The sequence below is a fragment of the Elephas maximus genome, chromosome 15, assembly GCF_024166365.1.
Source record: "Elephas maximus indicus isolate mEleMax1 chromosome 15, mEleMax1 primary haplotype, whole genome shotgun sequence".
Lineage (NCBI taxonomy): Eukaryota > Metazoa > Chordata > Mammalia > Proboscidea > Elephantidae > Elephas > Elephas maximus.
In genome coordinates, this window is record NC_064833.1 from 24,304,999 (window position 1) to 24,330,182 (window position 25,184).

A 25,184-nucleotide genomic window follows, 5' to 3' on the forward strand; every position below is an offset into this window, starting at 1 on the left:
TCCTCAGTTTCAAAGTCGGCATGATAATCACATCTCCCTCCAAGCTGTTACGAGGCTTACCTAAATGATGCACGTAAACACCATGAGAACAGTACTTCGTGGCACATAAGGGCCTCACAAATGTTAGCTGTTATTATCTCTTCTCTTCTGTGTACCTTGGTTTCTTCATTCAAATACCTGTCCCAGCCCATTTTTCCTGGACCTTGACAGGATAAAATGCAATTAAATGTGTGAAAGCAATTTGGAAGTTACCTGCTACGTCATGGCAAGGTGGTGGTAAGGCTGTTAATTACTGCATCCTTAGCTGAAAGGCAATCCCAGGAGCTTGGACAGGAAGGTAGAGAGCTCGAGGATGTCGTTATGAGTTGGAATCAACTCAACAGCAGTGGGTTTAGGGATATGTAGTTGAGTGGCTTCTCAGAACACAGTAAGTCAAGGGGCCTGAGCATTTGACTGGTACAGAATGATAGCCTTGCAAGTAGTATAATTTCAAACATCATAGTCTCAGACATCTGGGCTCTATTACCTGAAATCCCAGTAAACCTTCAGCTTCATAATTCTGTGTCCCAAAGGTCATTGCTGCTGAGTCGATACTGACTCAGAGCAACTCTGTAGGACAGTAGAACTGCTCTGTAGAGTTTCCAATGCTGTAAATCTTTACAGAAGCAGACTGCCACATGTCTCTCCTGAGAAGCGGCCGGTGGGTTCGAACCACCAATCTTCCAGTTAGCAGCTGAGCGCTTTAACCACTGTACCACCAAACCCAAAATCTGTTGCTGTCAAGCCAATTCCAACTCATATTGACCCTATAGGACAGAGTAGAACTCCCCTATAGGGTTTCTAAGGCTATAATCTTTATAGAAGCAGACTGCTGCCTCTTTCTCTCAAGGAACGTCTGGTGGGTTTGAACTGCTGACTTTTGGTTAGCAGCTCAGTGCTTAACCACTGCACCACTAACCTGTAAACCAAGCGTGTTGCCGTTGAGTTGATTCTGACTCATGGCGACACTATATGACAGAGTAGAAAGAACTGCACCATAGGGTTTCCAAGGAGCAACTGGTGGATTCAAACTGCCGACCTTTTGGTTAGCAATCTAAGTTCTTAACTACTGCTCCACCAGGGCTCCTTAAGTCTGTGTAGAACCTGCAAGGTCCCACTGATGGCCACCAGCCAGTTCAAGCAATTAATCACAAGGGTCCGTAACTAGGTTTGTAATTCATGCCAAGTGGATTCTTTAAGGGGAAACTGTACACAAAAGGCATAGCCCAATCCATGCAGTTTCATAGCAACGTGCTTTGTAGCTCTGCCGACACAGAGAAATGATCTGTTATCATTAAGACATCCAAGCCTCATGACTTCTTCCTCAATGGAAATTAGTATCCCCAAACCTCATTAACTGTAATGTAGACTGTAACCTGCTGAGAGCTGACAGGTCCAGTTTAGATGAAACTAAGCCCTACCCTTTCCCCACCCTCAGCATTTTCTCACTGGGGGAGCTCAACTTGAAAGGATTCCGTTTTTTCCTTGATCGTTTCTGGGAAGTCTGAACTATGTGTTTTCTCCAGTGTTCCAGGCCAAAGGACCAAAACCCACAGCAAAGAAATAACCTTCTTCAGAGCCTATTTTCAGGATCCTAGACATACCCAAGGTGGACGGGCCCATTCCAGAGAAACTCTTTTTTGTAGGATTTCTTGCTTGATTTTGCTAACTCCAAGAGGTTTATGTAAACGAGATAGTCTTCTGCACTTCAGAATGTTTGCAGAGGCTTTCCTCATTACCACTTTGTGTATAGAGTGATTCTGGGAACATGATGGGGAACAGTGGGGAGGCCTTGAGCAGAGGAGGATGGGTGAGAAGAAGAAATTTACACTATGGGTGAGACAGTTTGGGGCTTCACTTGCTGCTTTTTGGTTTCTTCTTTCTAAAAACTTTTTTTTTTTTTTTTCACGAAATCTCTCAGAGCCATGGTTTTCTACATAGAATGGTGCTGTCCAGTATAGACACATGCTAAGCCCACATGGCCATTTCAATTTCAATTAAAATTAATTTCCTCCATTTCACTAGCCATATTTCAAGTTCTCAATCACCACCTGTGGCAGGAGACTGCTATAATGGACAGAGCGGATATAGAACATTTCTGTCATTGCAGAAAGTTCTGTTGGACAGTGCAGAGAACGGAATCTTAGGGTTAAAAAACCTTTGACTAATTGGCTGTACAAACGCATCCCTGCTGAGAGCATCTGGCCTGGTGATATGTTCTCCCCAAAATGCATACACTCATTTTGTTGTCAGCAAGCTTCTAGTTTGAAATGGCCATAAAGCTGGGCAAGGTTTTGCCATTTTTCTGGGAAAGCAGCCCCGAGACAGAAGGTGATATGCGTATGAATTATCACAGAGAATTTATCAAATTTATGCACACACTAAAGTCACTAAGTCACTTCTCATTAGAAAGCGCTACCCATGGCCCCCAAGCAAATTCCGCCCGTCTTTGCAGAAACAACTGCCTTCATTCACGTCACTTTCTCCATTTATTCATTCTCTAATTCACTCCTCCAACAAACATTTCAAGAGCACCTTTGAACTCCAGGCATTCTACAACATACTTCAAAAGAAGCTCAAGGCCCAGAGCTGTGGTGGTTAAAGAGTGTTCCTCCAAGCAGCAAGCTTGTTAGAAATGTAGATTCATGGGCCCACCCCAGACCTATTGAATCAGAGTCTTTCTAGTTGGAGCCTAGAAATCTGTATTTTACCAAGCTCTCCATGGGATTTCTAAGCACAGTAAAGTTTGAGAAGCGTTGGTCTAGGGACAAATAATCAAGTAATTCTAATACAGTGTGATAAGAGCAATGATACAGATCTGAAACTCCTCAAGCCCTGTAGTCCCCAGGGCAGTGCAGGGCATTTTAATAAGTGCTCAATGGAATGTCTGTTGATTGATCGATAGATGAATCAGCCTGTAGAAAGTAAACAATACTGGAATGATGGCCCTTGCCTAAGTCCCAGGACTGTGAATGGGTTAGAGAGCTTTCTCAGGTCTCAAAGTCACTCCTGTCTGCTCTACTCTAAAACCCAATGTGTGGATCATGGCACTATATGATATTTAGGATTCTATTATATGAAGGGAACAAGCCTATAAACCAGAATTCCACATAGTCTGTACCACTTTCTTCTGTCTGAGGGGCAAACAACTACTATTTAGGTACTGGGAGAAAGTGTAGGCCCTTCTATGGACTTCATGAGAATCACCGAAACAGCTCGTTAGACACAGAATTTTCCAGACCTCCCCCTCGACATTCTGAATCAGCGGAAATGGAGACAGACTGGTCAAAATAAAATTTTTAAGAAGCTTCCTGAGATGAGTCCAATGCAGTCAACTTTAAGAACTTCTGCCCTAAATGCCAGAGCTCTTAAACCTAGAGCTGAAATGTAGCTCCCCCAAAATCAGTCATTTTCTGAGAGGTTTTTTAGCCTCAAAGTGCAGACTAGCAGCTTTAATTATAGTAGAACAGTAAGTGAGCAAATACAGTCTTTTTTTTTTTTTTTAATGAGAAAAGAGAGGCGCAGCTTTCACATAAGGGTACTCTGTGTGGGTGTATGTGTGCACGTGTAGGGGAGGGGTGTAGCCTCACTCATCACCTGAACTCTCTAGAACCCCCAAGAGAGAAGTGGCAACCTAAGTCAACGTGAACTGCAAAACCAGGCTCTGTAGAAACAACAGTTTCAGGAACCAGTCCCATTCTAGGGGGAGGTTTAATTAACACAATAAAATCAAAGTGTGAGAGATTGGAGGAGGGGAGCTGAGACCTTCCTACCTTCCTAGCCGATCTTGTTATAAACAATTGCCTGAAAAGCGTCCTATGGGGCCTCTGCAGAGGTTCTGCTAAGGTATGGCAGGCAGGACACGTGCCCTGGGTGCTGTTTGAGGAGGGGCGCCAATGAGCAATTTCTAAGGGCCATCAAAGTTTCCATCACCAGCTGTGAGAGATGAGTCAGCAATTTAAAACTAATTGCCGTAGGCGCTATTTTCTTATTTCCTGCTTAACACTTCTGGAATCAACAAGCCTCTGACATGTCATAACCAAATCAAAGGCCAAGGGTCTCTTCTGTCTAAAAGGTTGCAGCGTGTCTTAGGTCATCTACCTCTCCAAGTGTGGCTTCCTCTATCACTGGAGTGAGAGTTAAAGTACTACCTCACTAACCCACTGCCATCGAGTCTAGGTTGCTTCAAAACAGGCCTTCAAACTGGTTCTTTCCAGTTTGAACCCCTGCTGAAAATTTGCATTTCTAACAATTCCCAGGCAATGCTAATCTGCTGGTTAAGGACCAATTCTGAGAACTACTGCCATCAATACGATTCTGCTTCATAGGCTATATGACAGAGTAGAACTGCCCTGTCAGCTGTAATTTTTTCAGAAGCCAACTGTCTCCTTTTTCTCCCAACTAGTAGAGCAGTGATTCTCAAATTTTAATACATAAGAATCACCTGGGGATCTTGTTAAACTGTAGATTCTGATTCAGTATATCTGGGGTGAAAATCTAACTTCTCAACAGGGGTTCAAACAGAATGAATCGGTTCAAAGCCCGGTACAAAATGAACACAGGTTCTTAGGAGAACGTGAGGCATGTGTAAGTGCTTGTGTGAGGATGGTGCTTACTGTTATGATCATTATTAGCTATAGTGAGTCCCTGCTTGGTGTAAACTGCTAATGCACTCAGCTGCTAACCAAAAAGTCGAAGATTCAGGTTCACCCAGAGGTGCCTTAGAAGAAAGAACTGGCAATCTACTTCTGAAAAAATGAGCCATTGGAAACCCTATGAAGCACACTTCTACTCTGACACACCTGGGGTCACCATGAGTCAGAGTCGACTCGACGGCAACGTTGTGATCCCCATTTACTAGGGGTTATGAGAAGTAAGTTCCAGGCTAGTTTGTATCCACCTTCTGTTTTACTGCCCTTAACTCACATCCTTGGCCGTCTGATACCATCTTGTTTGGGGTTCTGATGTCCATCTTCATGTACTTAGTGGGTGGAGTTGGTTCCTTAATCATACTCTCAGGAAGCAAACAGCCCCTCCGCAATCTCCCAGGAGCAGGTAATGGCAGTAATGGGACCAGTGCCACTGAGAGCAGACACGACTACTCCCACCAAAGGGTTGGCAGCAGAGTTTAGCTTTATTGCCACGTAAATCTTCCTTGGTCCTTCTTTTATCTCCTAACTTCTTCCATACATTCTAATTAATTAATTGAACATAACTTGCCTAAATCATCCAATCTCGTTTCTTGTATTATATGCCTATGAGGGCTCTAAGAGTTAGAAATGATTTAGTGTTAGAGGTTTTGATTACATAGAATGTAAAATAAAATGAAATGAACAAATGATTAATTGAGGAAGGGAGTGCGGTTTGAAATTAGCCTTATTTCCTGTACACACAAGAGACACACTTATATTGGCTTTTCTCTTGACTATTTTGGGAGTGATATATTTGGCTCAGGAACAGGAATAGAAGATAAACAGGGAACCTGCATGCTCTACAGCAGGGTCTCTCAGCCTCGGCCCTATTGACATTTGGGGCTGGATGATTCTCTGTTATAAGGGACTGTCCCACGCGTTCTAGGATGTTTTGCACTATCCCTGTCCTCTACCCAGTAAATGCCTTTGCTACTGCCCCCCACTCCAGTTGTGATAACCAAAAATTTCTCCAGACATTGCCAGATGATCCCTAGGGGAGAAAATTGTACCCGGTTGAGAACTACTACTGTAAACATTGTTGTTTTGACTCATAGGGACCCCATGTGACACAGTAGAACTGCCCCATAACACTTTCTAGGCTGTAATCTTTCCTGGAGCAGATTGTCAGGTCTTTCTCCTGCAGAGCTGCTGGGTGAGCTGGAACCGCCAACCTTTCCATTAATAGCCAAGTGTTTAACCATCGTGCCACCAGGGCTCCTTGCTGTACACATAGGAAAGATAAACTGTTTAGACTGTTTAGATAGAAATATAATTATTTGTGGGTCAAACCTCTTATTTATGGCACTTTCTGTATAGAATTCACATTTGCTGAGCACACCTTTACACAAACACAGCTACTGGACCTGTCTCCTGCGTTCCTGTGGAGTTAAGGAATTTGTTTTCCTAATTCACGTTTCTTACTCAGTCAGGAATGCATTGTGGTGAGAACAGAGCTGGGTTCTAGTCTCAGCTGTGTGGATGCTTGTAGTATGGCTGTGATAAGTTAATGAAACTGGCCCCCATTTCTCCAGGTGCTTTAGGAAACTAATGTAACCTAGACAGCAAAGATCACAGCAAGGATTAAATGAATGACTGCGGAAAAACCTTAGCGGGCATGATGTAGGTACTCGGTAAATGTTAGCTGCCCTTATCATTGGCTGTTAATCTGGGGCGACCATGTGTCTCTTTTGGAATGTGCGTCTCATACCCAATATCATTTTTTGCACATGGAAGTGCAGACAGGCCTTCCCCAAAGCCCTCAGACTCAGTCACAAGAAAGACACCTTTGGACAGAAGATATGGCCCTTGTTTCTAAATGGAAGACACTAAACAGCCTTTCTGAGTAACGAAGTCCTATTTCCACTTGTCAGCCTCTGAGAGGTAGGGCTGCCTAAACACATTATCTTTTCCTCTCCCCAAAAGCCTTTCAGCCATTTGCTGCTGGAGTGGGGAAAGGCAGAGCTGGACATACTCAGTCCCAGATCTGTTCTCGAACCCTCTGCCAAGCTGGCCACTGCCTCTGGGGCCAGCCACTTCCTGCCTTTGAGGTGTCTTGGTGTGAACTCTCTTTATCAAGGAACTGTCTGTTAATGTCTGGGCTAATCTGAGGGAGGGTGCAAGCCCAGAGTGTGGACTGTGGCTTTGGCAGGCTGGCAGGCGGGAAGAGGGTTATCTGTCTCCCAAAGGGTGCAAAGGCTTAATCTCCCAGCATTTTGTTTCTTTTCCTGGCCCCCAGCTATGGCATAAGGACATTGTTCTGTTTGTATTTCTGGCTTCTCAAAGGAATTTTGGGAGTATGTGGTAGTTATAATAATAATAGTAGCCATCATTTATCAGTTTTTTACTAGTTACTAAGCACCATGCAAAGTGCTTTTTGTATGAGCCCATTTTATCCTCACAGCAATGCAGGAGGTGGGATTATGATCACCATTTTAAAGGTAAAGATTAAGACCTGAAGAAACAGTTTTTCCAGTCTCTTATAGCTGGTAAACGTTGTGCCTGGGGTGTTAACCCAGACCCACCTGAATCTAGGGCCCATGCTCTTAACCACTGGGCGTTAATACTTCCCTTGTTATACCAGACTCTGCAACTATTGGACTAAAGAACTGATTGGTTCCAAGAATGCCCATACTAGCAATATTGCCCTTAATTCTAGCCACATACCTGACACATATAACCTGAGTAAATGGGGGGCCTTTTGCTCCCACATACAGCCTGTTATGGATTGAATTGTGTCCCCCCAAAATGTATATCAACTTGGCTAGACCATGAGTCTCAATATTGTGAGATTGTCCACCGTTTTGTCATCTGATGTGATTTTCCTAGGTGTTGTAAATCCTACCTCTGTGATATTAATGATGCAAGATTAGAGGCAGTTACGTTAATAAGGCAGGATTCAATCTCCAAGATTAGGTGGTGTCTTAAGTCAATCTCTTTTGAGATATAAAAGAGAGAAGCAAGCAGGGAAACAGCAGGGCCTCATACCACCAGGAAACAAGAACCAGGAGAACAGCATGTCCTTTTACCTGGGGTCCCTGCTCCTGAGAAGCTCCTAGACCAGGGGAAGATAAATGAGAAAGACCTTCGACTAGAGCCAACAGAGAGAAAAAGACTTCCCCTGGAGCTGGTGCCCTGAATTTGAACTTTAGACCACTAGACTGTAAGAGAATAAATCTCCGTTTGTTAAAGCCATCCGCTTGTGGTATTTCTGTTACAGCAGCACTAGATGACTAAGACGTAGCCCAACTCAACATGGCGACCAATTCAAAATAACCACAATGCTAACTGCAAAAGCAGCAAAGAACAATTAAGACTTTACTGACTTCCAAGAAAAGATAGCAAAGAGAATATTACACCACAGGATACCCTTCTCTTTGGCTATCATCTTCCTGAGATGCCACTCGTTATGGCAGTCACCACCTCAAACCTCCTGTGTCACTTCCTCAACCCTTCATTTATCCCTCTGTGGCCCCTACTGCTGCGTGAATTCATGTCTCGTGGGAGTCTGTCTGTCTGCTCTAATATTAGTTTAGCCTCCAATAGTCTTCCCTGTCCAGCAGGTCCTTCTTTGTGCTGATGGGTTTTATGGGTAAACACAGAATCCTACTTAGAAGATAGGGAGGTGGGAAAGGCTTTGAATAATTGTACTTTATATGTTTGTCTCTGCCACACCTGTATGCCACCAGAGTGAGACACACCAACATCTGAATACAGCTTTGATCCTTGTTACAGTGATCCTGGTCTTGGGCAAACAACACTTCTGGGCTTCAATTTCCCTGTGCATAAAATGGATATAAGGCTGTCTGTCCTAAGGAGAATATTGGGTCACCATAGCTGAAGAACTTTATAAAGTATAAAGGGCTCAGTTTATGTCTGTAGTTAAAACTGTTGTTATATGCATTCTTTACTAATGAAGCTAAGCTATTGTTTAGTTTCAAGAAGACTTCAGGGGATATTTTTGATTTAAAGTTTAAAGATTATCTCAGTGCAATAGTTTTAGGGGTTAAGAACTATCTATATAGGATCAAATTGACGATAGCAACTCGAAAGATTAGATAGGAACCTTAGGGGGCAGTGAGTTTACATTCATGGGGAAGGAACAATTTGGAAAAAGAAGGTGAGAATGGTTGCACAACTCAAAGAACGTAATCAATGTCACTGAATTATACATGTAGAAATTAATGAATTTATGTATGTTCTGCTGTGTATATTCTCAACAACAGCAAAAAGAGATAAAATAAACTTGAAAAAATGTTAACATATGCTAAAATTAGGCGTATCTACTTTCCATCGGCTCTTAGATGCTCGTAGGAAAAACATGGTTTTTGGAGAAACAGCAACTGTGACTAAACCTAGTTACTCCAGATTTGGCATCCAAAGCTCTGTTTACTACAATAGATTGATTAATTTATTAGAGCTCACTGTTTATTATTATTATTCCCTTTTTAAATTTTATTTTATAGGTTATTCCTAAAAACACTTTTCCAAGGTCACACATTTTCCGGAGATGATTTTAGCAAAATCTCAAGGATGCTGTACTGTGTCAGATTTCTAAGATCTATGTGGTTACCCAGGCTGGGCTGCTCCCTTGCAGGTTGACATAGATAGGTGGTTTTTACCCACATCAGTTTCTAGCCCCTCTTCAATAATACTATTAATACACTGTAAAGTATTTATTTTGAGGTAATATTTGTGAATAAAAATAATCATGGTGTCTCAGTGGTGCAGACAGCATGGTGCAAACAGTTCACTTGACTACTAACCGAAAGGTTGGCGGTTCAAACCCACCCAGAGGTGCCTCAGAAAAAAGGTCTGGTGATCTACTTCTGAAAAGCCACAGCCTTGAAAACCCTATAAAGTGCCGTCCTATTCTGACACACACGGGGTTGTCATGAGTCAGGATTGAGGCGATGGCAACTGGTTTGGTTTTTTACGGATGCTTTAGTCAGTGCTTCTGGGTTATATCGTACCCCTGGGAGCCTAATTTTTTGTTGCTACTTTGCAAAATATTATCATAACAATAATAAAAATTCTAACACCTTCAGCATTTCACTTGCAGTTCTTGTCCATGCGTATGTGTAAGTTTTATATTGTAGTATATCACAACTGTTTTGTGTGTGGCTACATAATCATCATAATTATTACTTTAATAGCCATATAATCATCTATCTTGTTAATGTGCCATAATTTACTTAACCTAAATTTTCAGCAGTAGGAGGCTGGTTGTTTCCCAATTTCCCATCATTATAAATAACTTCTAGGTTACACATTTGTGCATATTGCTTCTTTTATTTTTTTCAGACTGTTTCCCTAGAATATCCTCCTAGGAATGTGATCATTGCATCAATGAATATGAATTTTTTAATAGTTCTTAAGTAAATTGACATTATTTTTCCAGTTAACAATGCCGTCAGCAATACATTAGTATTCTACTTTCATCCCAACCTTATTGGTAGTATGTATTGTTTTTTATTTAATATGCTTAAAGAGGACCTTATTTTTGTTTTTGCATTTCCTCAAAAACAGCAAGTTTTAATTAAACATTTACTTATAAAACATGTGCATTCTCTCACATTTTGAAAAGCCAGTTTGAAAACGCACGTAGATTGGTGTTTTTTGTTTTTTACATCAGGAATTCTTGCTGTCCTTTTCTCCCACTGCCCAAATAGTTTTGCTCATTAAATAAAACTAATATTGATATTTTCCTGAACAAAATATTCAATGGCACTCATAGTAATTATTGAGGCTGTATGTATAAGGAACTGTAAGGAGTACTCAAAGAAAATTGTAGGGAAAATAGAAAATTAAAATTAGAAAAATAAGGGAAATATTAGCTGTACCAGCACGCCCAACATCAAACACAGGGTTGCAATTCAAGTAGTTCAATTTCTGGTCAAGTTTGAATGACTTTATGAAGTTCCTAACCTGCTTGGCCCATCTAACTTTTCAACTAGCAAACTCAAAGGCTGCAGCCATACTGTCTCCAATATTTTATTCTAGGTTTTAATCCCAGGAAAGTTTACTGATGGAAGAAGCCCCCTGCAAAAAAAATACCTTATGTCATTCCCAGTCTGATCTCATTCCAGATCAAGTAAAGGTGTGACCCCCGTGACACAGGAAGTGGTTTCTCAAACAGCAGACCTGTCAGAGCTGGATGCCAATTTCAGAGCTGAAGTTCAACCCTCTCTTCCAAGCAACTTCGCCTGTCTCTGAGATGGTGTCTTCCATGCCCCGCTCTGTTACTTCAAGCCTTCAGCAATCTCTTCCAGGCTTGAGTGACATTATCCCGACTGGACTTTCTCTTTGACCTAGGGTGTTAGGGTTCGTTTGAATAGGATAATTGCTACATATTAGTATCTGGAAACATAAAGGAAATAATTTACCCTGTTTTCCTCTTTTTTCTCCTTACAGCCTCAACCGAGGGTTCTCCATAAACATGGTGAGCCTTCCAAGCTACTGTCCTGCCAGTTGATATGAAAATGTCCTCTTCCTCACTGAAAGACTAACTTATGGCACTGCCTGAAGACATTCTTGGAACATTGACAAATTAACCGGATTAAATGAAAAGACACCCATTCAGTCGAGATGATGGGTTTTGGAAAATCTTAGTTGGCTGAGGGTTTTAAAATGAGGTGCATAATACACAGTGCCAGCTTGTTCCGAGTGGTCATTGGCAGACCATTAGCTGGAAAATTGCTTCCGGTTTTCATCACTGTGCATAACTCAAGTCCCCTCTGGGGAGCTGTCTGTGCCCTTCACTAGGAGTGCTGTTTTAGCATGGCAACTACTGGATTATTTTATTATGTGTACAGATGGCATGATGTTTTAGAGAAAATTACAGCAATTCTGCAGTCTCAGTGGAAGTGTTCACAATATTACGCCCTGATAGGAATGTAAACATGTCTCGATTGTGTGAGTTATGACGTCTAGAAATAATCTGTCCAACTCTTAAGCACTTTATATGAGAACACTCCATCGATGAATTAGCACGTTCTGTACATGTGTGAAAACAAGTTTTTTCTTTTCCTTTTTTAAATCTTGTCCTACTTCTGGCTCCGACTGTCCAAAACAAACTCCACGACTAGCACATCCGCAGTCGTTTGTGGTAGATTGGTGTAGATGTGGCCACAAGACTGTTAGTACTGGTAGACTTAACCTCTTGACACTTTACTGAAGAACTGGATTTCATTGTAGCACCAAAGGGAAGTAGAAGTGGCTCTGGTGATTGTAATACCTTAGCCCTTGGTCTCTTGTACCTAGACATACCTGTACCACATGCTGATGCAAATACAAAACACACGAGGCTTCTATTCAGCCAACATACATATTCTCTCGTTTTAAAACAGAGTTCTTGCAGAGAAAAAGAGGGATGGCCTTCTTTTGGCTGCTAACCAAATGGTTGGAGGTTCAAGTCCACCTACAAGTACCTCAGAAGAAAGGTCTGGCAATCTACTTCCCAAAAAACTCAGCCATCGGAAACCCTGTGGAGCACAGTTCTACTCTGACACAACGTGGGGTTGCAGGGAGCGGAATCAGCTTGATAGCACCTGGTTTCCTTTAGTCAATGAGCCTGGGGGGGTTGATGGTAAGGGTAGCAAAATGCAGTGTTCCTGTGGGGTCTGACTTTAACACTTAGGAAAGAATTTTAGGTCAGGTTTAAATCACAACCTTCTGAAGAGAAATCACAGCAAGTGACCCTGCAGTGGGTTCCTTCCTCGGTATAGACCCTACCAGACTCCTTTTATCTTTTCTAGGGTTAGACCCACAACTAGTTACTTTTTTAATATGTCTTACAACAAAGCACAGTCTCGGGAAAGCTGTCAACCCAGTTCTCTCTTGTCTTTGAGCTTTAGAGAAATGTCCATGTTCACTGACCCTGTATAATGCTGTAGCACTTTTTTCCTGAAGACATAAAGTTGGCTGAGGGTCAGCAACGTATGCTCTGTGTGCCCACTGTCCCCGCCCACGACTGCCAGATAGCAGAGGCTTTTCTTTAAAATATATATATTACAACTTCTGGGACCCTTTCCGCACAAGCAAGCATGGTATTTTAGGGTGTCTCCAGACACGCAGTCATTGTCTGCCCTTCTCACAGCTTGCCTCCCCTCAGGGTCTCAGGAAATACACAGCCCATTGGAAACCTGAGATTTGGAAACCTGACAGGAAAGGGGAGAGAGATCCAAATGTGATTCTGGTGAGTCACCAGCAGGATGACTCATGACTCACCACAAGCCTGTCAGGCTGTAGCACCAGAGATGGGGGCTTCCAAGTGGGAACTCAGAGAAGCTTCCATTACCACTAAGATTTGGCCCTTTAGCTGGTCAGCACTGGGGACCATCAGGCTCGAGGCAGAGGACTGTGCAGGTGGCACTTAGGAAGGCAGATCCTAATTGTCTACAAATCCAGAATTAGGAGGCAAAACTCTGGCTGACAATGGGCGTAACATCCCAGCCTCCATTGCCCCTCTCATGAGGTTCAATTCAAACAGCAGAATTCATTCATTTCTCCATTCGTTCATTTCATTATTCAGCAAGTATTTTTGGAGTCTACTCTGTACCAAGCGTTGTGTGGGGCAACAGCATTGTATAAGACAGATGCTCCCTGCCTTATGAAACTGTATCTCCTCCTTCCAAATGCTGTCACCAACCCACCTTTTCTGCAATGAAAACGGAAATCAGACAGCATTCACCTCCAGCTCAAGTAACCTGGGAAAACGCACATGGCAGCAGGCATGTCCACTGCTGAAGGAGATGGGAGGCAGAAGAGGAAGTAGTGAACAGCATCAGGCCACATATTTGTACCCTTCATGTACAGCCAGCCCTTCCAGGGACCAGATTTAGCTGGTTAGAGCTTCCCAAAGCAAACTTGACTTGCTTTCCTTGATTACCACCCTAGCCACCTGTATTCCCATCCTTTGTATAGGCACACCTGTTTGTTACTATGCTGGATTCTATAAAGCTTCAATTCTGTAACTAGTCTTAGTAACACAGAATTGAGCCTACCCAATGAATCCTAAAGAACTACTGAACTACTGCCAGGTGCTGAGCTAGTATAGCTGGGAAATAATTGGTGTAGCCAAGGACGTTCTGAGACTACTGCTAACACCCTTGGAAAACTGGACAGGCCTAATGGTGCAGACGTGCATTAACTGATGGTGGCTCATCGTTTCTTAGTTTGACTTTTGCAAAGTGGTCCCTGAACAATGAGAAAAGCAGCATTTCTGAGCATTTTTGAATCAAAGGAGTGCTGGAAAATAATCAAAAGATGAGGGGTACAGATGGAGATGGAAGAAGACAATGAAAGAGCCCAGTTGAAGGAAGAGAGCTTCTCTAAAAATGCCTTAATGCCTGGCATATACCACCTATTTGCACATGAACTACTATTTTCCAGACTGTAGACCTCTGATTGAAATCGTGATGGGAAATTGTTTTGGAAACATGGCAGCATAAAATCTGAGCGGTCGCAAGGTCAACCAGCAAAATGGAGAAATGACTTCATTCCCAGCCTGTGGATTTTTTGGTTACATGGTGATCCTCCATGTTACTCATGGGTACTTCCTGCCATGCTGTACCTTCTTCTCAAGGTGTATGTGGGAAATTTTACGGCCCAGAAATTGAGAGATGCTTGTGGTGAGTCTTGTTCAGTAGGAGCGGGAGGAGGGGAGATAAGGGGTAAATATTTTGATATCTGAGGACTGTAAACTGTCGATGCTTAACTTTTCCTTTTACTTAAACCTGTGCTACACCTTCTTATTAAAAGGCCGACACCCACGCTTGTGCAGGAAAGGCACTCCTGGGAATGAGCAGAAATGAATAATTATCAGGCTTTGTAGCGTACCAAGGGGATTAGCTTGTTCCAGCTCCGGAATGGAATTTAAACGCGCAGAGCATTGGTGGTTCTGCTAGAGAAGAAAAAGCAAATCACTTCAATAGTGTCGTAGAGGGATAGAGACCCTATCAACTTTTTTTGTGGGTAATGGCGTGTCTGCGAATCTCTGCTTAGGCTCTGTGAGGTGTGTGCTGCAGCCTGCCTTCTACCTCCAGAATGCAGGTCGGAGGAATCCAGCTGGCTCTCCAGAGCCTCTTCTGAGCTGCCCAAACAGAGGCTCTAACAGTCCTTAGTTGTGAGGGAATTCTGCCATTTTTAACATTCAAGAAGAGGGAAGAGGAGTATCAACCTGATGGGAGAATATAAACGAAGGATAAAAACTTCTAATGGATTTTCCCTCTTGTTACTTGCAAATGCTTTCTTTGTCTGCAAATGTCACATAATTGATTTTGGATAGGAACAATAAAAGTCTTACGGAAGAAAGGTTTTCAAGACCCCTCAGCACTATTTAGTTTTACCGAAACCTGTACTTCCTAGTGCATTAGCAGCTTCGCTCTGCGAGATGTTTGCCTCTCCATTCTTCAGGGTAATTTTGTTACTTGACAACTAGACTGAAAGCTGCCATCAACTCTTTTTAAAAATCTAATCTTTGAAAATGACATAAACTCCTTTATTTCTTAAAGACTGTTTTTATTCACCTCTCCCACTCTCACAGCTCCTCCACCCCACTTCTTTGCTTTGTTTTGTGTGACTTCTTTTTTTCTTTTAATCTCTCTCTTTTAACATACTGCTGTGGGTAGATGCCTGCCCACTCAGACAGAAAAGCATACTTCTAGTTGTCACCTAAGAAGCCCTGGTAGCGCAGTGGTTAGGTGCTCAGCTGCTAACAGAAAGGTCGAAGGTTTAGAACCCACCAGCTACTCCACAGGAGGAAGATGTGGCGGTCTGCTTCCGTAAAGATCACAGCCTTGGAAACCCTATGGGGCAGTTGTGCTCTGTGGTATAGGGTCGCTGTGAGTTGGTATCAACTCAACGGCAGTTGGTTTGGTTTGGTTTGGATTAGTTGTCATCTTTTTTTTTTCCTTCAGTGCAACTTAATTCCTTCTTAAGTTTGGTCCTGGTGAAAGCTTGCTGTCACAAAAGCAGTGGGATATGGATTCTCGTCTCCAGGAGCTGACTGGTCAGCGCCGTTACTGAAAACAAGGTCTGTGCAGTAGGGAGAGAGGACAGACCAGGAGATGCTTCTACTCGGGGCACAGCTGGGGACCCCGTTTCAGAGAAAGGCAGGTCCTGCCCCTTAGTCTCCTTAGATCTGCATCTGATCCTGTGGCCAGAGAACTGTCTATGAGTTGTGCTTTACAAATGCACGTGGTTGCTGACCACTGCACAGCTTCAAGGTGGAAAAGTGCCGCATTTTCATTATTTTGCTCTGGTAACTTACTCAAGTGGGAAGACAGGGAACATTCTTGTAAAAGCTAAACACCAATGGGAAGTTGAAGAGTACACAGAGAGGCTCTGCCACACTTTAATGAAAAAAAAAACACAATAGATGCTGTCCTGGAGATTCTAGTTAGGCAGGAGGGACAGATCAATACTGGTCGCCTCTGGCCATCACCTTGGCCCTGCAGGGAGAATTCTAAGCTAAAGGACAAACCCTGTTTCTAAAATCTGTGTTTCTTGGGGCAAAATTCACCAGGGGACATGTAAGGGGAAGTGCTCTTGGGCCTGGGACTGGTTTTAAACCTCCTGCCCAACAGCAAAATGACTTCTACAGAGCAGCAGAAATGGACGTACAAGGCTTTGTAAAACTGGAGTAGCATTTGCCATTCAGGGCTGTCTTAAAATCTCAGAGGGTCCCAAACACTCTTACTTCTGATCCCCACGCCCCCAATTGTAGCAAACATGAAAAGGCACCAACAACATACACTTAATGCAATTTAAAAGTAAAAAAAAAAAACTTTTTTTTTATGTGACTTGAGTTTAATTGCAGCTGACTGGTTGACATAGTAGGAATCTCTTGGTGGTGCACACAGTTAAATGCTTGGCTGCTAACCAAAACGTTGGCAGTTAGAACCCACCCAGAGACATCTCAGAATAAAGGCCTGATGATCTAGTTCTGAAAACCAGCCACCGAAAAGCCTATGAGCACGTTTCTACTCTGACACACATAGGGCCCCCCGTAAGTCGGAGTGAACGCCAAGAGAAACTGGTTTGCTGGCTGAGCTGACGTAATACAACACTCGTTGTAGATACTTAAGCATTATTTCTGATTACACAATATTCTTTTCGTATTTTGGAGCCAGTGATTTGAGGGATTTGCTTCCTTAGTTGTTTGTTTTGTTGTTGTTTTCCAAATTTCAAATGTTTCCAGAAGCCTTAGAAGGGCTCTGCAACCCAGGCCTTGGTTACCTAGTGGGCAGAATGGAGAAAACAGCCCTACTGACATGAACGACAAGGGGGTTGTTAAATTAACCAACTTCGGATACTAATACCCAAAACAATTAAAACACGGAAGACTCTGCTAGCTGCCTTCCATGTTGTTTATAACCTTTTAAAATTTCAGTCATTTGGCTCAAAGAAAAGTGAGCTGCTGTCACGTGGTTTTACCACATTATCACACACACAGCCCCCAAATGTAGAATTCCAGGCTGGGTTGATGGAAGAGAGCAAGCAGGTGTATTTTGTGTGAATATATTTAATCATCCTTTCTCCCCTCAAAATCTATAGAAATGTATTCAAATGCTTTACTCTAAAAAAACGTCTAAAACAGAAAACTCTTGTTAGATCAGTATTCCTCTTGGGGTGGGGAAACTGATTTTGTGGCATAACCTTGAAAAAAAATTGTGCTTGCCATTAAATGCCTCAAGCAATTGCTTGTTGCTCTCCAGCCTGGAGATTTGCTGATACTGCACTAGAAGGCAGTGGGGTGGCCTTCTATCTCCTCAGAGGCTAGCCTGGCTTCTGAAATAGCACAGATACCATGAAGGTACCTTTTTAAGCTCTAGGTAGTCTCCCTATTCAAGCATAATGCCAAAAATATGACTTGAAGGTTGTACTCTGCTGCAGTCCTTGCTTCTATGACCCCTAAATCAATTCTAATTCTCTGTATTTGCAGTTGTCTTTGTTTGTTTGTTGTAACTACAATTAACTGCATTTAGTCTGTTTGACTTGGGAGCTGTCTGCTGACTGCAGCAGCTTTTGACAATTCCTGTGTCTCGTCCCCACACAGCTCATTCGAGGATACATTTCTCTACATACCAGCTGCTGAGATTTTGAAATGGGTGGCCAGGTTCTTTTTCACATCAAACAGGTTCCTGTTTACAGGTGAAAACCTCGAAGAGAATGGAAGTGCATTCACATTTGAATGCTGGGATCTTTGCCTTTTTCATTCTTACTCAACTCCCACCTCAAATCAGCAGAAGGGGAAGCTTCAGCCTCCTCAGATGTGTTGGCCGCCACTGGGGAGCCCCAGCAGGAGGGCTTCCACTTGCTTGAACTCACATTTAGGCCATTTGAAGGCTCTCTGGGGCTCTGAATGGTTTCTCTGCTGTTACCTTTCCTCCACCAATGGAAAAATGCTGCCCTTACAAGGCCATGTTTGAGGAGGCAGTTGTTTGGCCAGTGAAAGAAGCTCACTCACATTGCAGACAGCTGAATAATGCCAGGCTCTTGACTTTGCACTGTGTGTCTCAGTCATGATTGGGACAGAAGTAGCTAGTCTGCTGAGAAGCCAAGCCAGCACCAATGTTTTAAAACTAATTCCACCACAACTCTTACAGCCCTAAGTCATACTACTGTAGTTCCAGTGAACCCAACTATTTAATATCATTAGACCCTAAATTAAATAGCTTTATACAAAATTTTAGAAAAGATCGATATTGTAACAAAGTTACATATTAGCAGTAAAAAGCAACTGAGAAAAGAAAATATTGATCTGTTGTGGTTTGTATACTCAGGTTATTCTTAGACCTTTGTGGAGATTGGCTCTGCTCTGATAGAGAGGAAGCAAATGTTTTGGATTCAAGAGTACTGGATGAATAGAAATCACCCAGTCTCTCTGGGCCTCTACTCATCTGTTTGGGATGCTACTTGCCCCTCATTAGCAGACAGGGTCGTTTGGAGGCTCAAATGAGCTAAGGGGAGAAGCTGTCCCAGACCACCAGTCCATGTGTGTAAATTATCTATGGTGAGCTGGGTTATGACTTTTATTCAGTGAGCTCTTTGCCTTACTTTATGCCTTCTCCTCAAAGCTGTTATTACTGAGCCTCCATTTTTGAATTTAGAACAGAAAAAAGAATGATGAGAAAGAATGATTCAATGTTTTATACACACACATGCTTCTTTCAATATATCCAACCTAAGAGCCTGTGGCCAAGGCACCCGTTGTTTATCTCCACTTCTCCACCTTCCGGAGGTTTAGAGTGCTGTGACCAAGCCCACAGAGTCAGGTGAAATTGCCCATCCCTGGCCAATCCCTGGGACCAGTGAAAGTGGGAAGTTGACAGATTGAGGGTCATAGGAAGCAGAGAGCCACATCCAACTTCCTTAATGAACTACTGTATATTAGCATTTGTGCTGAAACAGAAAGAGGAAGAAAAATGACACCTAATGAGTTGAATATAAATCTAAGGCTCTCCGTAGGCTCTCCGTAGGGTGGGAGGGGGAAAAAAATCTCATGAAAATGACTGGTCCACTGTTCCGCAAAACACCAACGTTGATTCATACAAGCACAAGTCATAACAAAAAAGCCCTAAGTAGATGGCAGACATTTTTATCACTTCCTTAAGAGAGTAGCTTCAACATCAATGTGAATTCTGTTGGTCCTCCTAGAGGGGTTAATTGTTTTCCTTATTCATTGTCCACGACTTCAGTTTTTTCCTCTATGCACCCTAGACTAAAAAAAAGGACATAATCAAGTGATGTGATAGACAAGAGTGCCTTTTTTGTTGGCTGTTCATTTTAGTTCCCTTTTTTCACTAAAGATAAGAATTATTGTACTTCAGAATTTTGAACCACCAATTTCCATATCTTAAGCAGCTATCAACTTGCCAATTCCCTTTGGGTCTCCTTTTTATTTTCTTACAATGTTTCCTTCTGTGTTGGATTGTCCTCCAAGAGCGAAGGGGGCGTGATTCTTTTTAAATTAATAAAAATGAGACTGTACAGACTTTTGCCCCCTTGTGTCTATGAGCATGATCTCTACCAGGCTTAGAAATCTGCTTGATCATTTTGTATATTTGACTATTTTGTATTCAGCATTACTTGATTCCTTATGTGCATGGCAAGGTATTAAAATGTGGGATTTCTATTACCGAGTAAAAGTGTTTTGATTCTGATTTTCAACATATATCCTTGGGGAAAAAAAAAAAAAACTATATTAAACTTTTCATTTCTGTTTTCTTCAGCTCATCAGCTTTGCAGAAGAAAAAGAGAAGCTAACAGCATTTCACTTTCCCTGTGTTAGCTAATGATGCAATTCATGGTGGAAAAATTGTCCTCAATTATGCTGTGTCTCCTGGAGAAATAATATATGTGAAACGAATTGGTGGCCTCCCTCCAGCTCTGAGCCCGCAGAATTCCCCCAACACCAAATCCCACCAGCGTGATTGCTATTATCGTTGAATGCTGTAGTGTTGAGCACAGCTGGGCAACAGACACAATTCTCTTGTTCCCAAACATGGTAACGCCCTAGAAAGAGGTGGGACAACAGATCTTGGTCTGCCAATTTTCTTTCACCCAAGAGAGTCTTAAGTGCTTATAATGACATGATTGATGGCCTTTTCCAGCACCCTCCATCTCTCTCAGGTAGCGACCTATAAGCCGTCTATGTTATCGATAGAGATAAAAAAAAAAAATGACCTTCAAATAACACCTGCCCAAGAGATCTGGGGTTCGCAACTAGTGCTGCCAGACTGATTTGCCATTACCAGATCTCCAGCTCAACAAACACCTGGATACCTTCCACATGTTTAGAAAATGCCAAAAAAAAAAAAACTTTTCCCCCCCAAAAAAAAAAACCTACTGAATATGATGCACCAAATGTAAACAACAGACTTTTTTTTTTTTTTTTTACCTGTTGTAAGCTACCATTTTCATCCTTCCTTTTCTCAAGGAGGCGCTATGACTTTACTGAATATGATGAATTGCCGCAACTTGTACAAGAGAGATACTTCTTTCCCAGAAAGCAAAAGGCATTTATGAATTGCATGAAAAAGAACGAAGACATCCATTGCCTTTTTTATTATGTTTTTACTGTGGACTTAGTTTTTGTCCAGAAATGGTTTCCAAAAGCAAAACGTGATAACTTTTTAAGTTAGCTTACTGGCTCGATGTATAAATCTTCAGAATCTCTCCACAGACCTTCTAACTCTAAAAGCACAACTTTCTGCCACTCTCTCTTCATGCAGGTTAAGAACACAGAAAATGGGATAGGCTTTTTCTGTTAACCTCTTTAGATGTTAATGAGATAGCCCCAAAGTCTAACATTCTCAGTCTTGACTTTTCTTGGATCATTGCTGACAATTCCTTCTCTTCTTATCTCCCATAACTTTCTTCCTTTTCCTTTGCCATTTCTTCCCCTTTAGCTTATCTCTCCCTTTCTTTTTTATCTTGATACATTTCACTCTTACCTTCTTGTCTGTCTCTTATCTCCTTCTCATTACCCTTTCCCTCCTACCTCAAGCTCTCCATTTTTCCCTTCTCCTGCTTACTTTTTCCTCTCACATTTGTATCTCTTAACAAATAAGAGTTGCTCAACAAACATTATGTGAACTGAATTAAACTTGGTGTCAAGTTCTTTCCATCTTATTATCATCCATCCTTCTGAGTCCAGCAACCCTACTAACACTTCATTAAGCAGATTAATTCATAGAAAGGAAGACTAAAGCCAGATGTGTTTTCTAAGGTAGGTGAAAGCTTTACATACCAGGTTCTCCCCAAGCCAGAAGTAGGCAAATTCCCCTAGATATAACTTTCCAATACAAAAAAAAATTCTCCTGCCATTTCAGTGTAAATGGGGTGGCAATTTTTGGACCAAGGACAGTGAGGTCTATGACAAGTTCAGTTGAGGCCACCAAAATAATTGGTTGACCTATTATTCAGAATCTTATAAAATCGCTACATGAGACCTAGTAAATATACACTGCACTGCTGGCTGTCACATCCTAGAGGAAGTCTCAAATCCATTCGTGGTGATTTATTTTGCCAAGATCCGTCCCTGGTTGAGGAGGTTTCTTAGAGTGATTATGAAATCATTGGGACTGTTAATATTGTGTTTTTATACAAATAATTTGCACCTTCTACGTTTGTTTGTCAACCATGCCCTTCTCCCACGAAGTATTTTCATAAGCACTGTTATGCCAATACTTGCGAAACTAACTCGTTTCAGGAGGGGGAGGTTCGCAAACAAATGTAGAAGGTGTGCATTATTTGCGTAAAAATGCGGTACTGTCTTTTTCTCATATGTCGATTTTTATGGCATGGCAGCACAGTGGTTAAGAGGTATGGCCACTAACCAAAAGGTTGGCAGTTCGAATCCACCAGCTGCTCCTTGGAAACCCTTTGAGGCAGTTCTGCTCTGTCCTATTGGGTCACTTTGAGTTGGAATGGACTTGACAGCAATGGGTTTGGTTTGGTTTAGATATATGTATATTGTAAAACAGCTTTCCATTGTTTTTCATGATTTCCTACATATACTGAAAAATCAATTTAAAAAAGCTTTAATAAAGGATACCAGATTATTCTCTTTTTGTATATAGCACTGAGGAGAGGTAAAATCCAGTATTTTAAAGCATCCCTTCTACGTTTATTTGCCAACTGCTCCCTCTTCCATGAGGTATTTTTGTAAGCATGCTATTTTTTTTACAGCAACATAAAAAAAATTGGCACGGGGCACTTACAAAAATACCTCGTGAGGAAGGGAGCAGTTGGCAAACAAACATAGGAGCATGTTATTTTTGTAAAAAATACGGTAATGACAATTGTATGCAGCTGTCTCACAAGTGCGGTCATCCCCTTTCTCATAAGAAATGGAGAACTTCCTAGAGTTCAATTTTTTCTCAGATCTCTTTCCTTTTGATAGTGTAACCCGGATAGTATTAGATCCCCCATAGCCCAGCCTCAGCAGAGAAGTCCAACGGGGGGAAAAAAAGGTAATTGAGAGCAACTCCAAATTTTACTTTGTCCTTCATGTAACTTCTAAAGCAGATTTGCATGGAGGGGGCTTAAATAACTGAAATATTTCTTATGCCACCCTAATTATCCTCCACCCAAACAACAACGGCTTTCTTTGCTTACCCTAGCTCTTCCCTCCACTCCCATTCTCAACTCCCAACCAAGAACTTCCCCACCGCCAACAGTTTCTGATTTTTGTCTCCCCCTACTCCTCTTTCCTTCCATTTCCATTCTTTTCTTATAATCTCAGCCCTTTTCTATATAATTTTCCCAATTTCACTTCTCTAAAATAAATAAATAAATAAAATTTTTTCTTTATCTCTGCTTTTGTATACCTATTGTCCTAATTCTGCATCATAAAAGCATAAAAACCAAGGTGATAAACATCAAATTTTCTTTAGTAAGCAAAGGAGGGAAAAGTCTATAACACAGCATTTTTTCTTAATAGTTTTCTTTATCAATTTCTTTCATGATTTTTCTGAATGATTCTTGCCCCAGAATTGTAGTATCAATGATCAAAAAAGGAAAAATGATGGAAGGTCTCTTGGTTAATGTGTTTGCCCTTGGTGTCTCAAATTCCACCTCCAGAAAGTAAATCTTAAGGGATTCAAAGTCTTTCCTCATTTATTCAGTTATTTAACAAACATAAGGGTATCGTGATGTCTGTGCAATATGCCAGGAACTGTGCATGGCACTGGGCTAGATGTTGGTGACTCAGAGATAAACAATATTTTTCCTGACCTTTTTTAAGATCTTACACCCTAAGATAGAGAAATTCAAAGCTCAACAAATAATGTCTTCTTCAAGAAATACCTTATTAAAATGAAAGTATCTCCAGAGGTTAATCTCCAGATTCTAGGATTAAGGAGAGATGCAAGAATGTTCCATAGTCAAGTAAATTCTGAAAACAAGGTGTACTTTATCTCTCTCCTAGTCATGACGAACATTAGCATATTAAAGGCTCTGAGAAGCCCTGCAGGAAATAATCAAATACATTTGTTCAGTACATTTTCAAAATTTATTCAAGTATCAAATATTTTCCTCCAGAGAATACCAACAAACAGCGCATAAAACACACACTTTTGGAAATGCTGTTCTAAGCCAATCGTTAGCTTAATGGCAATAGTGAGCTCAGCCAGGCGATTGTAAAGGCCCCCAGGAAATAAGTGGTGCAAAATATGAGCCCTAGAGAGGGAGATAGAGGCTTTGAGGCCAACATGAACTTGCCAATTTAATTAATAAAATTAATTTGCTGATCATTACTACATGTTCAACCCCCTGAGCCTCTCACATAGTCTTGTCATCAGGTGTGGACTGGAAAGAGGAAAGCATTTGGGTAGCTTTGGACAAGGCTCAGATTCCTCTGGATTTTAATTTTCTCTTCTGGAATATTAGGCATTTGGAATAGCTGAACTCCAATATCCCTTTGCAGCACAAATTTTTGAATCCAACTCTAACATTGTATAAAGTTATCTCTAATTTTCCCTTTAAAGAGAAGTAAGTACATGGTAGAAAACCTGGAAGCTTATAGAACACTACCTTACTTTCCTTCTTAGAACTGAAGAAGACTTTTTTTTTTTTTTTTAACCTTACAAGTGTTATGGGAGAAGCTTTTTAAAGAAAAAAACAACCTACACCATAATTTGAGTAATCACAGAAGGACATAGGCCCATAGTTGGTAAATTCACCAACACAAATAAGTGTTGATTTTTGTTGGTTAATCCAAAATCTTTAAAAATTTTTCTTGGACACAAATAGAACCGGGGGAAAAAAAAATCCTTCAAAGAATTTGACAAAAAGAATAAGTGGTATTAACCTTGACACTTTTGGTATTCGTCCACTGATAATATCCTATCCAATAATTACATTAGGTAAGTTAGAGAAAACTTGAACTCAGTACTACATTTTATAGAATGGGTCAAAAAGATTCCAAGCTTAACTCGTAGGAGATATTTTTGAAAATGTTCCTGTGTGGGAGAGTGTGTGTGTGTGTACAGCGATGGAAGAGGAGTTGTAGGGACAGAAGAAAAGACTGAGAGAGTTTCAAACAAAGGCCTGAGCTCCCCTTTGGTCAGGTTGACTTCCCTTTCTGATCTTGGACAAGATAGATGACTCCCTTCCTTTGTTGTCCCTGCATATTTGTTTATATTGCACTCCAAAAATCACTGAATGATGTTGCTACATGAAAATCAGATTTTTTTAATTTTTTAATATATTTTATTTCAAAAAGCAAAAATTGCTATTGTGAGAATCAGTCCTGACCAGTATGTGAAAATGGTTCTGAAATACAATTGAAATCACTCTAAACAATATCTATGTCAAGAATTCAGGTCAAGCATTCTTTACCTTACGTCATTTAATCCTAACAATAGTCTGTTAGATATTATTACTCCAATTTCACAGATAATGACTTGAGGTTTAAAGGGATTAATTTTTAAGACAGATCACACAATA

General features: G+C 41.4%; 1 protein-coding gene across 2 annotated transcripts in view; it reads left to right on the forward strand.

Moving 5' to 3' along the window:
* Window positions 1–19,929, forward strand: part of SAMD12 (sterile alpha motif domain containing 12) — a 418,291-nt gene extending 398,362 nt beyond the window's left edge. For both annotated transcript variants that reach the window (XM_049854546.1, XM_049854548.1), the window contains exon 5: window positions 11,142–19,929. In XM_049854546.1, the coding sequence (XP_049710503.1) occupies window positions 11,142–11,164 (23 nt within the window). In that variant the 3' untranslated portion in view covers window positions 11,165–19,929. The remainder of the gene's footprint in view (window positions 1–11,141) is intronic.
* The last annotated feature ends 5,255 nt before the right edge of the window (window positions 19,930–25,184 follow it).